At 37.0% G+C, this 14777-nt stretch overlaps 1 protein-coding gene across 1 annotated transcript; it reads left to right on the forward strand.

Moving 5' to 3' along the window:
• Positions 1–2286: 2286 nt before the first annotated feature.
• On the forward strand, positions 2287–13940 carry LOC137181458 (solute carrier family 2, facilitated glucose transporter member 11-like). Its single transcript, XM_067587177.1, has 13 exons — positions 2287–2404; positions 5558–5605; positions 7101–7199; positions 7904–8064; positions 9266–9390; positions 9541–9670; positions 10028–10176; positions 10462–10649; positions 10765–10875; positions 12489–12590; positions 12675–12750; positions 12847–12974; positions 13100–13940. The coding sequence occupies exons 2-13, from the start codon at positions 5573–5575 to the stop codon at positions 13292–13294; spliced, it is 1497 nt and encodes a 498-aa protein (XP_067443278.1). The 5' UTR covers positions 2287–2404; positions 5558–5572; the 3' UTR covers positions 13295–13940.
• Positions 13941–14777: the final 837 nt, after the last annotated feature.

A 14777-nucleotide genomic window follows, 5' to 3' on the forward strand; every position in this document is an offset into this window, starting at 1 on the left:
CAAAAATTCTGAAGCCAAGTTAGTAACATGCATTAATGGTACATGAATGCGTACAAATAGAGAGGAGGAGGAGAAGAAAGGAGCTCAGTGACTGCCACCTTAAGGTAACATATGTCATCAACACCTACCAGTACAGCCATATCATTAGATAATATGTTTCTGAGGTGTTTAGCGGGTGTTTCTGCATGACAATGACAGTTTATAGAGTATTTCCTAATAATATTGCCAAAGGAAGCATATATAAGGTGAATAGTATTATCCAATAATATCCAATAATAATATCCAAGCACAGAACCTTGTGGAACTCTGTGTCTAACTTTTGTGTGCATGGATGACTCATTGTTAACGTGTACAAACTGAAATCAATCTGATAAATAGGATTTAAACCAGCTTAATGCAGTTCCTTCAATGCCAATTAAATGTTCCAGTCTCTGTAATAGGAGGTGATGGTCAATGGTGTCAAATGCAGTACTAAGATCTAACAAGACAAGTACAGAGAGAATTCCTTTGTCTTACATACCATAACACCAGAAACTCACTACAACTGCAACAATAATACTTTTTTCTATTTATTGTTTTTGTATATTAAAGTATTTTACCTGACAAACAGCCAGGAAGCTTTCTTTTATGTCTAACAGCTGTTGTGATCCAGCCAAAAAGAATAAATATACATGTGGTATTATACAACATTTTTTCATTGAGAACAATCAGTCAAATTATAAGATCTATATGTATGTGATGGTGTGTCGTTTTGACACAAACCTTCATTTTAAGATGATAAATGATGAATTTAATGTCACTGTTCTAGCACCATATTTGCAGCCTCAATCAATAGATTGAGAGCACTTATATGTGTCTGCATTTTTTGCACCTTCAACTCTACTGACTGCTGCCCTTATTGGCTCCTATGACTCATATGTCTAACATGTGACACAGCAAACAGTAAGCACAATCAGATTGTCATATTTAGACTTTTAATTGGATAGAAAATAAGGGTTAAAGCTCTGACATTCACATAATATTAAAGGGTGCTGGATCATTGAATGATGGTACATGATAAAAATATAAGGCAACTTTGTTTATAAGAACAGAGTCATGAGGAGCACTGCCCTGAGCAGGTATTGAGACCAGAACCTTGCTATCAGGGAAAGCTGACCAGTGAGCCAGTGGAGGATCCCTGGCACACAGAGCACAAATTCACATTTATTGAGGAAAAACTGATTTGTCTAATACGAAGCTTCTAGCTCAGAGATTTGAATATAATTAATGGCAGGACGACTTGAAGAGAATGAGGAGATACGATGTGTGCACAAAGTGTTTGAAGGAAGAGAGTATCTGTAAGTATAAGAAACGGGAGAGTGAGGAGACTGAGAGCCTGCAGATTGCAATGCAGCCAATGAGAGCATGACAGTGCTCTCCCTTTCAATTAAGGTTTAGATCTCAAAAACTATAAGTCCTCTGGGAAATGTATATACATTGTGAGAGAGAGGAGGCTTGTGACAACATTTTAAGGTATAATATGTGCATGAGGAGTTGAAACTGTGGGAATGAGACATGCATAGATATTTTTTCTAGTCTAAAAATATCTCTGCTCTGCACTCAGCCTGATCACATGACACACTGGTGATAAAAGGACAATAGAAAAGAAACTTAGTAGGCAACAGTTTGGTTTTTTGGAAAGGTCATGGACAGACATCCATCTGCGGAAAGCTAAGACAAAGAGAGCATGGACATAACACGTGCACATAACTTTGATTAAACAGTATCACCCCACTCTGAGCACATGAGAACGGCACATACTGGTAACCACTGTAGCATTATTTTAACCAATATTTATGAGCTCGGTCTAGTGGTCAGTGAAATGCTATCATCGTTCAAAGGAGGCCAGTGACTGGTTTGACTGAGCTCAACATTAAATGGTCAATTCATTGTTAAAAAACAAAAAAAAACAAGGGAGGCCAAGTTGAACCCGGCTTTTTATATGATGACAACTCATCATCATAAAAAAACTGCCTGCACTGAGTAGCTGGTGAAACCAGTTGGCAAATTCACCGAATGGATGGAGATGGGGACATTGAGTTTCTGATAAAAATGACTTTCCTAAGCTTGCTTTTGAGCTGCAACTGAAGATAAAACAGAAAGGGAGGCCTATCCTGAAGCTGGACTTGACCCAGAAAAAAACTGGCTAATGGGAAACATGAAGATGAGCTAGCTTTTTTGCTGACCTTGCCTCCTTTTTGACCGGTCAAGCTGCTCCTTGAACAACCCCATGGAGCACAACAGGACTGGTTCATCTGGCAAACCTTTCACAGACTGTAGAGAGGCGTTCAAAGTCATATTAAATATGAACTTAAATTCAAGCTCTTTGGATTGGTGAGGATAAACATATCCTCTAAAAGTCAAGGTGAGTAAAAAAAAAAAAAGATTTATTTCTTGACGCACATAGTGACACATAAGCTACTCTGTCCCTGCTATCACTGGCCTGCCGTGGCATTTGTTTTGATAATGTGGGTTGTTGTCTTTAAATCATATTTTCTTGTTTGTATGTTTCATTATTTTGCAAAAGGTTATTTACATCATTTTACATATATATTCTGGGGAGCATGATCACTTAGTTGTGGTCTTAATTACTTCCACCACACAGAAATGGCATTCGCTCTTTTCATAGGAGGTCCGAAGTCTGTGTAGTAGCTACACCTACTGGGCTATTAGCAGTCTAAGCATTAGTAGCACTGTGTTAATATCCAATTAATTGTGATATTTATACGCAATTGGGTGTGTCAGCTATGTGTTTATTCTTTAGATGATGAGAAGAAACTCAGAGGTAGCGTCATGTTTTAACCTGTATAGATAGTGAATGAATGTGCGTGCATCCTCTAGAGTGAATGGCATTGTTGTTTCTTGTTGTTTGCAGTTATATTGTTGGTGTCCCTCACAGGGGTATGCACTAGGGATGTGCAGAGAGCCCCGTATTTGTATTTGTATCTATATTTGTTGAGGCAGCAAAATTATTTGTATTTGTATTTGTATTCAAATAAAAGTGGAAAGAGCCTTAAAAATCCTATTTTTGCTTTTATTACACTTTTAATTTTAGAAAATTACAAAAAAATACAATAAGTGTTCATAAATAAACTACCGAAAGGCGATTTTGCACTTTTCATTTATTGCGTATTTTTTACAACCTAACTTTGTGGAAAGGAGAACAGATTACAGAGAGTCCCTTGGGAGCACTTCGCATGTGTTAATAGCTCAGCTTTATTAATTTATTGAATGGGGTCTGTAGGATACAGGATGTCAGAGTAGTTGATTTTCAAAGTGACAAAGGTTGCAACTCAGTTAGATAATTCCTCCCATAGACTGCCATTATAAATTTTGATGTTTAAAAATGAATATAAAATGGAATATGCTAGAAGACAGATAAGTAATAGTGCACATCCTCTGAACGAGCTGCACAGTTTGACATTTGAATGGTTTTTCTAGCACAAACTGTGCAGCAGTTGAAAAAGTCCAAAAATGTACAGAATGTGTAATAACTAGCGGAATAATTAAGAGTGTGAGGAGCAAAGTGTGATTGCAACAAAATGTGATTGCAACAAAGTGTGATTGCTTGGAGCATGAGATCTTATAGGCTTGCTCAACAACCCTCTTTACACATGTGACATTTGCACCCTTGATGCCACCTCACATAATAATACGTATGCAGAATAACAACATTTGTGCTTTGCACCTTCAGTGACAGCACACCATTACTTTTAAGAGTGGAACAACTTGAACCCGCCTCTCCGTGGACAGCAAGAAACTGACTCTACCCAGAAATCTGCAACTCCAGTGATTGGTCACAATGCATCATCTGGACGGTCAGATCCAAACTCCCGTGGCACTACTTAGCAAATGAAACAGGCTTAAAACATTCAACCAGAGAGGGCAGTGAAACACTGACTGTGTGGTACTCCTCATTACAAGAAAACTGATCACTAATCATCTACCTGTGGTGAATCTGCTTTACTGTCCCTTAATGCATCAACAAGGCAGCTGACCTCCACATCTAATATGCCTTTGGTTCAGAAGATCAAATGCTTGGGAGTTTCAAACCACCCTTCAACTGTAAACATTGTAAGAAACAATGCAAGTCACTTATGACAGAGATGGAATCAGATTTAGAAAGATGGAAAGTTCTCCCATTATCATTTCACTCTCACCTTATCAAAATGAAATGAAATGAAGGCCCTCCCAAGAATCAATTTCCTTAGCTCAGTAATACCTATATAACCACCACCTGAAGACCACTGGGGAAAAATCCACTCTGCAATACATAGGTTTGTATGGGAGAATAAAAAAAACCTGACTCAAACTCGGAACTCTCCAAAGACAAAAAGGTGGAGGGGGATTTGGAGTAATTTACTTTCAGTGGTATTGTACTGTGCCCTGTCTCCACATGGTTAAATCCTACTGCTCATGTGTCTTGGAGGCCAATAGAAGAGAACATGGTGGACCCTCACAAGTTACAAGACCTCATCTACTCCAACATCTCAGTCAAACAATCAAGACAGAAATTTGGCTCTATCATTACAGAAGTAATCAGCATTGAAGCTCTGCAAAATATCCCCAACTGGTATCTTCACTCTCCCGTTTTTCATAATTATAATCTCCGATTGGTCAGGCAACCAACTGTAACATCGACGTGCACGTGGACCTCCGAGCATCCCAAAACATCTAGAAACATATTAATCTACCTGGCGCCTCTTTGTTTTGTTTTTTATCTCCAATGGTGACTTTTGATGTACCATGGAATGTACCTCTATCCACACATCCATTCCTACAGCTCTGACAAGCCCCAGCAGACTGGTCTCGACAGCATACTCTATCTTGCTAAAGGTCTCCTGTAAGCCCATACTGACAGACTGTGGAAGGCGGATTTCTCCTCCAACAAATCCAAACTGGAAACTCACATGGCAGAACACGCAGCTATCTTCCAGGAACCTCAACCATCAAGTTAATGATTTTTGGACATATTTTTTCATATGGCGTGGGAGTAACCAGGGGTTGCAGATTTCAGAAGAAGTACTTCAAGCATATTGTCCAAACCAATTTCTTTCTCAACAGAAGTGATTTTTGTCTGTTTGTTCATGTTTATTTTGTGATTACATTCATTTACATTCTCTGCGGTCTATCAAACTTGTAACCCCAGTCCTATTATTAAAAATTCATCACAAAAAAGAAAACTGCAGAAATATGTAGAGAACAATCAATAATCCTTTAATCTGTGTGTGTGTGTGTGTGTGTGTATTTTTTTTATTTGTTTTGTTAAGGCACTTCCTTCCTATAATAAATAATGTCTAAACCAGTAGACAGAATATACTGGCAGGACATGCAGCGGTTGTAACAACCACAGGAATCAGCTAGACAGACCAGGTTGAATCTAGTGCAGCGTTTGGTCATCAATTGCGTCAGAACATGATAATCTTACTCTAACAACATGAATGGACAACTAAAGTCTATTGATGTATAACTTCCTGTAACATCCCCCATAAATGCTGGTCTTCTGCTCCTGCTGCAGCCAGCATCCAGACAGATGGCGCGAAAAATGGAGGGTGCATCAAAAAAGGTAGGTGAATATTGAATATTGGTTAAATTTAAGCGTTGTTTGTGGGCTTGCAGGTTTTGCAGGAGAAAAGCAATCTCTTTACTTGTGATCCATAATATTTTTGAATACTTTTTAGTGGAAAAAATGAGATTTATAAACCTCCACTTACCCAATAAATAGTTTGGGTGACACTTTTATGGGTTCAGAAAGGAGAGGCAAAAGAAGAAAATATTCATCAATTTGCCAACATTTACCGAAAACGCAAGCAAATATGAAAAACCTTGTTTGTATTTTCTTGCTTGTTTTCTGTATTTTTGCAGAGCATCTCTAAATTAAGTGTAGCGTATTGTAAAATTGTGAATATTTTCTCTCTTTTTGGTCAGTTCTTTTAGTTGCAGTATGTTGGGCATTTCATACTTTACAACTTCATAATAATTACAATTTTTCATGAATTTAATTTATTTATAAGACAATAGTGAACAGTGAACAAATCATAAATGCATCTAAATATCCAATTTACATATATATTTATATGAATTATGTAGAAATTTGTTTATAGATCACAGTGGATTTGTACAATAAATTTATAAAGTTACTTCCGCTAAAGGGTCAGTTCACCCAAATCCTGAAAATATATAAATTAATCTGCCTCTGAAACTCCTGCAGTTGCCCCAGTAAAATGTGGTTTGAATTGGTTTCAACCGGAATGACATTCAATCAAAGAAATAGCCCCAGTAAAAACTGTGAACAGTGAGGTCTGTGGATTATCCAGAGTAATTCGGGCAAGACTTTTCAACTGTATTTTTAATGTTCTGAGCATCAAAAAGTGAAATCTGTTCATTTCCATAGTTTTGGGGTGGCAGCAGAAGATTCAGAAGCTGATATCAAAAAACTTTGACACATAAAAGCAAAACTTTGTATAGTTAAATATCAGTACAGATACAGCATTTACATGTCACATCTCATTAGAAGTAAACTCAATATAGAAACAAATACTATGTACAGACATGCACAGAAAAACACATGTAGTTTCTTATCATAAGCTCAAGAAGAAAATAATTGCTTTCAAACTTTTTGAAAAATATTTTTATATCACCTTTATTTAAAAAAAACACACACAAAGCAACTTAAAAATCTTAACTATAATGGAGAACTATTATCATTTAACTTTTTTTTTTTAAATGTCCAACAATGTGTATTTGTGTGTACTCATAACAAGAAGGTGGTGTTATGGTTAAACAAACATCTGTAACAGAGCAGAACTAGAAGAAACAGTCAAGTACACAGTCTGATGTTGTACTGAGCATCATACAGGTTTATACATGTAACAGTTAAGGAGTTCATTTATAATCATTAAACATGTGTTTGGGGCCCGGGTCAGTGAACCATCAAATAAATGAGTACATGCCATGTGCCCTCTCCTACAACGTCTAATTAGGTTTTATAACTATATAACTATAACTATAACTATATAACTACTAAGGACATAATATATGATTTGCACCTCTCATGTTAGCTGCAGTACTGGAGGCTTTATCTGCTGATGCTGGTGCTGGGAATCGGGGGATCATTTCAATATGGGATTCAAGTTTCTGTCATCGCTTCTCCAGCAGTGGTAAGACTTCTATTTGTTTCATGCAAAAGCATGAATTCAAATTATTACAACATTTGCTACAGAAATGAGGTGAGAACTGGAGTGCAGCCCTCTCACTTTACACAGTTTATCTCCCACCTTCATTATTCCCTGCTGTGTCTGCACACAGTCAGTGTTAGAAGAAGTCATATTTATATCTGTTCTTCTAACAGGTGTGAAATTTGCTTGAGCAAGATAGCTTCAGAGTTTATGTTTCTTACTGCACATAAATGTAACATTGCATCTTTTATTGTCATTATTTATAATAATTATTATAATAATAACAATAATTATTATTCTTATTATCAATGTGTTATTATCACTAATGTGACTAAATTGGACTGAATTTTAGGCCTAATTTAATTATTGTAAAATTGTTTGGTTTTTGTATTTGCTAATATTTTATCAAGTTAGACTTTTCCTGAACAACAGCCATGATGGCCATAGGTGACAATTACAGGATAATGATGAGCGCTACAACTTCCAATGCAACAATAAAAAAATAACAGTAACTTTCACAAAAGAACCAGGGCAACAACACATTCATTGTGATTGATTCAGTTAAAATCGCCCTCATTCAGTCACAACTCAGTGATCATTAATGCCCAGAATGCCATCATTGGTCCTCACAATCAAGCTACCAAACCACTTTAACGTGACCCTTGATCCTTCTGACCTTTGTGCAGCATGTTCAGAATTTTGTGAACCACACATGGATGTTGAGGTATGGAGATCCAGTGGACGAGTCCACCAACCAGCTCATCTGGTCCTTCATCGTGGCTGTGTTGAGTCTTGGAGCCTGGATTGGAGCAATTCACAGCGGCAGTCTTCCTGTCAAGTATGGCCGGTGAGATAAACACACACACACACACACACACATATACACATACACACAGGGTTGTTAATTAAAAGAAAGACTCAACAATGACTTGAACTGAATCTCCAATCATATGTTTTGGATCTAAAAGAACCATTACAGCAGAAACAAAAAAAATGTATGACATCAATGTTCACCAACAGTGTGACTCAAATTCTGGTCTATCTTCATTTGCAACTTTTTCTTTTTCAGCTAGAAAAGGTTGAAAAGCATAAAAAAGTATTTTTAGTACTTCCCACAGTATATTACAGTAGAAATTTATTACATTTCATGTTTAGGTATCAGACCCTCAGAATTGGAAAGGAGGTTTCAACATTTCTAGAAATATATTCTAGGTTGCATGAAAAAGACATTTTACATTGTTTCAGTGAGCACATACAGTATCTCCATCAATGTGATTTGTTGTTGGTTTACTTTACAAGTAATTGAAACCAGAAAAGCAATATATTCATAACTTCTCTTTACACAACTGGAACAAGTTCAGGCCCCGACTCTTGGGTTTGTTAAAAGGCAAATTGAAAAATATAGGAACTTTAAAATAGTTTATAATATTTTGGAAAAATCACAAGTGTTTCCAAGAGTTAGATGAGAAGCTATACAGCCGGCAGCTGGTTAGCTTAGCTTAATGGAAACGGGGGAAACAACGAGCCTCGCTCTGTCCAAAGGATCTGCCTAGCAGTGTCTGGCCAAGAAAAAGTGTTGCACAATCCCCTATAAAACCACAATTTATTATTTTTACTATTTGGTTTTTGTACAGATGAAACAAACAAGACATAATGTGTTAATTTGTGCACTTTTGAGCTGCTGCTAGGTTTATTTTCTAAGCTTTGGACAGAGCTTGGCTAGCTCTTTCCTCTGTTTCCAGTCTTCATGTTAATTAAGCTAAGCTAACAAGCTGATGGAAGTAGCTTCATATTTAACGGCTGTATAGTGGTGGAGAGTATCATGCCTCTCTGTTACTCAAAGTAAGTAACAGAAAAGCAAAGTATTTCCCAAAATGTCAAACTATTCCTTTAGAAGTAGATGTTGCAGTTTGGCATAAAGTGTGTACAACATAAAAGGAGATTAGAAAACTTCATGGAAAGTGCTTATAGATGAATGTGTAGCAGTGTGAACAAGTTTCCTTGAATCCCATTTAATAAAATCTTTGGTGTTTCTTTTCTTTTTGAAGGAAAAAAACCCTCTTGTTCAACAATGTCGTGGCGATTGTCGCCGCCCTGTTCATGCTCTTCAGTCGCATGGCCAAGTCTTTTGAGATGATTTTGCTGGGCAGGTTTCTCTATGGATATAATGTTGGTATGTTCTAACCATGTGTAGTGTGTGTGTGTGTGTGTGTGTGTGTGTGTGTGTGTGTGTGTGTGTGTGTGTGTGTGTGTGTTCATAATATCTCTTACTTTACTTTGGTTTTTGTCACGCTCTTATGTTTCACCTTGTCTTCCTCCACAGGTCTTGGCCTGAGTGTTCACCTCATGTACCTTGGGGAGAGTTCTCCAAAGAAACTCAGGGGTTTCCTGACCCTCACCACCTCAATCTTCATCGGTTTCGGGAAAGTTATGGGTCAGATAATTGGCATCAAGTAAGAACTGACTGCTGGCACTTTAAAGCATATTCTCATTTATATATAAAACCAAAAAAAAACATTAGTCAAGACAAACAAGCAAGAACACAACTTACTCAGTTACTTATTAAAGACTTCCTCACTTCTTTATCCCAAGAGTTTCTCTGGCAAAGACTTTTTGTTGTTTCAGACTAAAGTTCAAGACCTTGTAGACTTGTCTTACTAATTAGTCACAATTAAAACAGCACAAAGTGATTTCCCTGGACAATTGATTAAACTATCATAATTACTATATTTTCATTGCCAGTTCATAGATCTGTTACCTCCCTTTTTCCTGCCAATCTACTGACTGCCTTTGTTTTACATTCTGTTTAGAGAGATGATGGGCACAGAGGAAATGTGGCCGTATCTCTTAGCTGTTAGTGGCATTCCTGCCATCCTGCAGTTTGGGACACTGTTTTTCTTCCCTGAGGCACCACGATACCTTTACATTGACAAAGGAGACATTGAAGGTAGCAAACAAGGTGAGTGAACACAGCTGACTCGGTATCTGCATCTGAAATTGTCAGCCTATTAAAGTTAAAGTTTACAAAGATTAAAAAATGTTTTTAGAACTTCAACTTTCAGTCAGAATTTAAAACTTGTGATTTAAACGAGGCCGCTCAGATCAGTTGTGTGACGTGTGTAGTGAAAGTTGAATCTGTAAAACACTGAGATTGTGCCACAGATGAAAACCAGAATCATCTGTCTCTGTCTTTAACTTGTGTGTGTGTGTGTGTGTGTGTGTGTGTGTGTGTTATGACTGAAAGCTTTGCAGTGGCTGTGGCAGGAGGATGACTTAAAGCTGGAGCTGGAAGACATGCAGAAAGAGAGAGAGAGCATGCAGGGGGAGAAGGCGAAGACTGTGAAGGATGTACTCACCTCTCGCAGCGTGAGATGGCAGCTGCTGACTCTGGCCATCCCCTGTGCTGGTGTGCAGTTCTGTGGCATCAATGCTGTACGTTCACGTACTTTGCTCTTCAGAACACACACAAAAAAAATTAATTATCATGATCTGAGACTTGTTCTGTCTACCATTCATCAAGCTTAATGGCTTCTCATCTCTCATCCAGCTGTATTTCTATGCTTTTGACATCTTCCGTGAGTCTGGAGTGCCAAAAAACCAGATGCATTACTTGGCCATTGGTATCGGAGCAACAGAGCTCATCACCGTAACACTGTGTGTAAGTATCTCTTCACAGGAGCATGAATAAGGACTCATGAAGTTGCACTGATACCTAAAGGATGATTAAGCGTGGAACTAAAGAAACTATCATTTGGTCTTTGAAGGAGTCGGAAGTCTGGGTTTAACTAGGTCATATTATATGGAAAAATAATAGTCAATACTACAATCATGTTGATGATACTAGTGGTACTTATGTGGTGTTACTGATTTCCCAGACTTCAATTGATCGGGAAGAAGCCTGAGAACCAGTTCCCAACCACATAAAAAATACAAAAAAATATTTACTTGGAGAAACAACTTCACAAGTGCCTTCACAATGTAAGAATGTCTCAATGATAATTTTAAAAAAGCCTCTTCAAAAATAAGGGAAGTGTAGAAAGGAGATTTTTTTATGATATTAAACAAAATAATAAAATACAGCCTGCAGGTGTTAGGCTATTGTTAGGCAAGCAAAAACTCTTGCACAAATAGCACTAAGATCTACCCTAATGCAGGTAACCTAGTTGAAAGGTGATTTTTTTTTTCAAATATTTCCTCAAGCTAGACTCCTGAATACTCGAAATCACCCTCAATCAGAAATGCAAAAGACAGCAAAGAAGTCTCAAAAGAGTTTCTGGCTGCCAACATCTGCTAAAACGAGGCCAACAGTAAGTCAAAGAAGGATCGGAATGACAGTTCCCTGCCTCTCGTGAGCCCAAGAGAAAGGGTGTCGTCACATCCTGATTGGCCAAGAGAGGAATTCACCCAGCTGCTCTCAATTACTATTTGGGAGCTGGTCCCCACACCCTGCACGACAGGTGATCTGAAAACCCTCCAATCAGCTCAGAGGGATTTCAACATTCAGCTACAACAAATTCAGAAAAGGAAAATGACAGCATGTCCAAAGAATGGGAATGACTGCTGAAGTACAACTTTGTGAAGCATTTCCATTTTATGCTCCTTTGTACTTCTACTCCAATATATTTATTTTATAGCAATACTTACCGTCTACTTTTCAGATTAATATTTTACAATGATGATCAGTTAATAAAATAGCCATTTAAACCATTCAACTGTATAAGTTGTTAAAATTATCTCTATGATAAAAAAAACACTTGATACATTTTACTGCCAGTACCTATGTACTTTCACTTGAATGCAGGACTTATACTTTTAATGGAGTATTTGTATTTTTTTCATTGTGATACTACTAATACTACTAATCTCAGCACTTCCACCAGTGGATAATACTCAGTGCTACATATTCTTTCTTTTTAAAAAAAAAAAAATCTAATGCATAAAGTTTCAATAAGCCCCACATTCACTTTGCTTTTATCAAATAAAAAGTGGAATAATTCCATGAAATAAACAACTCTTAATAAATGCATTCTTGTTTTATATTTTGACTGATTGTTCACAATAATTTTATTTGTCCCCAAAGGATAACTGGTTGCGCAGCACTGAAATGGAAACTCAAAGCTCATAAACACGATATGAAACTGTTGAGGGTTGTTTATTAGATGTACTCTAGAAGGTGTCGTGTGCTTTGAGACACTGTTGTGACAAAGAGCTTATCAAGTAGATTTTTTAAATGATATGTTTCTTAATCCCTCCATCTCTGTTGTGTTTCAGTCTTTCCTGATAGATCGTGCCGGCAGAAAGAAGCTGATGGGCTACGGCTATCTGTTGATGGGTGTCACCATGTCTCTTCTCACCGTCATGCTCTCCATCAAGGTATCTACATACACTCCATCATTGCAGCTTCCTCTCTTCTGCCTTGTAGAGAATAAATTATAAAAGCTTCTATTTTTCACACAGGATCTGAATCCATGGATCCCATACGTGAACATCGGCCTTATCTTTTGTGTCATCTGCATTTATGGACTTGGACCTTGTGAGTTTTCTGCTTCTTGCCCAACTCAAAAAAAATCACTCATATTTGTTATTTGAATATGTTTTCTGTAATTTATTTGTTTTAATATACTTTTAGCCGGAGTGTCTATGACTCTTCCTGCTGACCTCTTCTTACAAGCATGGCGTCCTTCTGCGTATGTGATCAGCGGGACCATCAGCTGGCTCAGCATGTTCTTAGTGGGGATGTTGTTTGGCTACATAGTGGTGAGACTGCGTATATATTATAACCTCAAATAATCTATATACTTTATATCTATATCTTTATATGTATATATTTATGTCTTCTACTGTTAATTCAACACAATCTGTTTTTATGTGTACCCACACAGGACGGACTCGGGCAGTTCTGCTTCCTGATTTTCGTGGCTTATTGCATTCTCAGTGCAGCATTTTTGTTATATTTTGTCCCGGAGACCAAAGGAAAGACAATGACAGAGATTATGGAGGACTTCAACAAACTGAATTACAAAAGCAGGGCTGATGACATTGAAAAAACTGATGATACTGTTGCAACTAAATTTTAATTTTTTTTTTTTACATTGTTTATTTATTACTTATGCAATTATTTGCATAAACCTTAAAGGTGCAGTATGTAGAATTTAGTGGCATCTAATGGAAGGGGACTTGGCAGAAATGGAATATAATATTCATAAATATGTTTTAATTAGTGTTTAATCACCTGAAAATAAGAATAGTTGTGTTTTCGTTACCTTGGAATGAGCCCTTTATATCTACATAGGGAGCGGGTCCTCTTCCATGGAGGCCACCATGTTGCACCGCCATGTTTCTACAGTAGCCCAGAATGGACACACCAATCACTGGCTCTAGAGAGGACCCTTTGCATTTTTCACAAGTTTTCTCCTACATGGGAGTAGCACTGAATTATATGATAAACATATAAGGGGGGAGGGGTACCTTTAAGTAAGAATTCCTCAAATAAACACTAACTAAACTCACTGAAACTGTATTTCAAGGAATAACCATGTAATTAATTGTGTGACATTCTACACATATACATACACATGTATTTATAATTTTTTTAGTATAACCATCTAACAAAGTACAAGAAACTTTGAAATCACATCATACATGTTAAGTGCTGACAAAAAAACATGGCGTCTGTAAATATATTAACATAAAAAAAATAAAATGTGTGTCACTGCATCTGAATACTGTCTGGTTTTGTGGTTATTTACCTAAAATGTGGCAAATTACAGTATACATCAATATTTTCATTACCTTTGTGTTCTACTTATGTGTTCTCTTGCCCTCTTAGACGGGCAACTTCTTTAATAAGAAATTGGTACTTACTTCAGTAAATATTACAATATGAGCCCTGTATCATTTTAACTAATGAGACAAAACCACAAAGATATACTATTCTGATTGACTGTGGACAGGCTGGTAAAATATTTGGAATTTGGTGACAGGAAGAATATTATTTTCTTTGGTTAGGAAACATTACATAGACCCTTAAAGGGCATCGCTTCTTCCCATTCTGCAGTCTAAACACGAATGACACGTACGGTCAGGAATCTATTCGAACTGAGACTGACGATAGAAGATATCACCAAAACAACATCTATCCGATCCAAACTACAATACTTTCTAAATATCCAACAACCTTTTTTGACTAACATCTTGACTTTCAATTGACTGAATGATCATTCTGACCTGATTTTATAATAATATCCTCTTGTTTTGGTACGTTAGACTTCTATTTCTAAACATCTATTGACATTAAAAAAGTGGAATAAATGCTGTAGCTCACAAAACCGATGCTATGGACCAACTAAATGAGTATCATGGTTATGTGTTCCACATGTAAATATTTTATTACGGCTTCAGAAATCTGGATAAGGCCTTATACCTTTTTCCAGGTTTCTGAACATTTTTCTGTTAGCGACATTAATAATTAGTAGAAATGAGTGGCTGAGACATCAAAGAATCAAGACACAACTGGGCACAGACAGTCAGAAACCTGGATATAGCTGTCATCATGTATAC

This window comes from Thunnus thynnus, chromosome 4 (genome assembly GCF_963924715.1).
Source record: "Thunnus thynnus chromosome 4, fThuThy2.1, whole genome shotgun sequence".
NCBI lineage: Eukaryota > Metazoa > Chordata > Actinopteri > Scombriformes > Scombridae > Thunnus > Thunnus thynnus.

Excerpts from the sequence above, each read along its gene's own strand:
- LOC137181458 (XM_067587177.1), top strand. The coding sequence starts at position 5,573 with ATGGCGCGAAAAATGGAGGGTGCATCAAAAAAG. Across the intron at positions 12,591-12,674 it reads CCGTCATGCTCTCCATCAAG|GATCTGAATCCATGGATCCC; the intron begins GTATCTACATAC and ends TTTTTCACACAG. Across the intron at positions 12,975-13,099 it reads TGTTGTTTGGCTACATAGTG|GACGGACTCGGGCAGTTCTG; the intron begins GTGAGACTGCGT and ends GTACCCACACAG.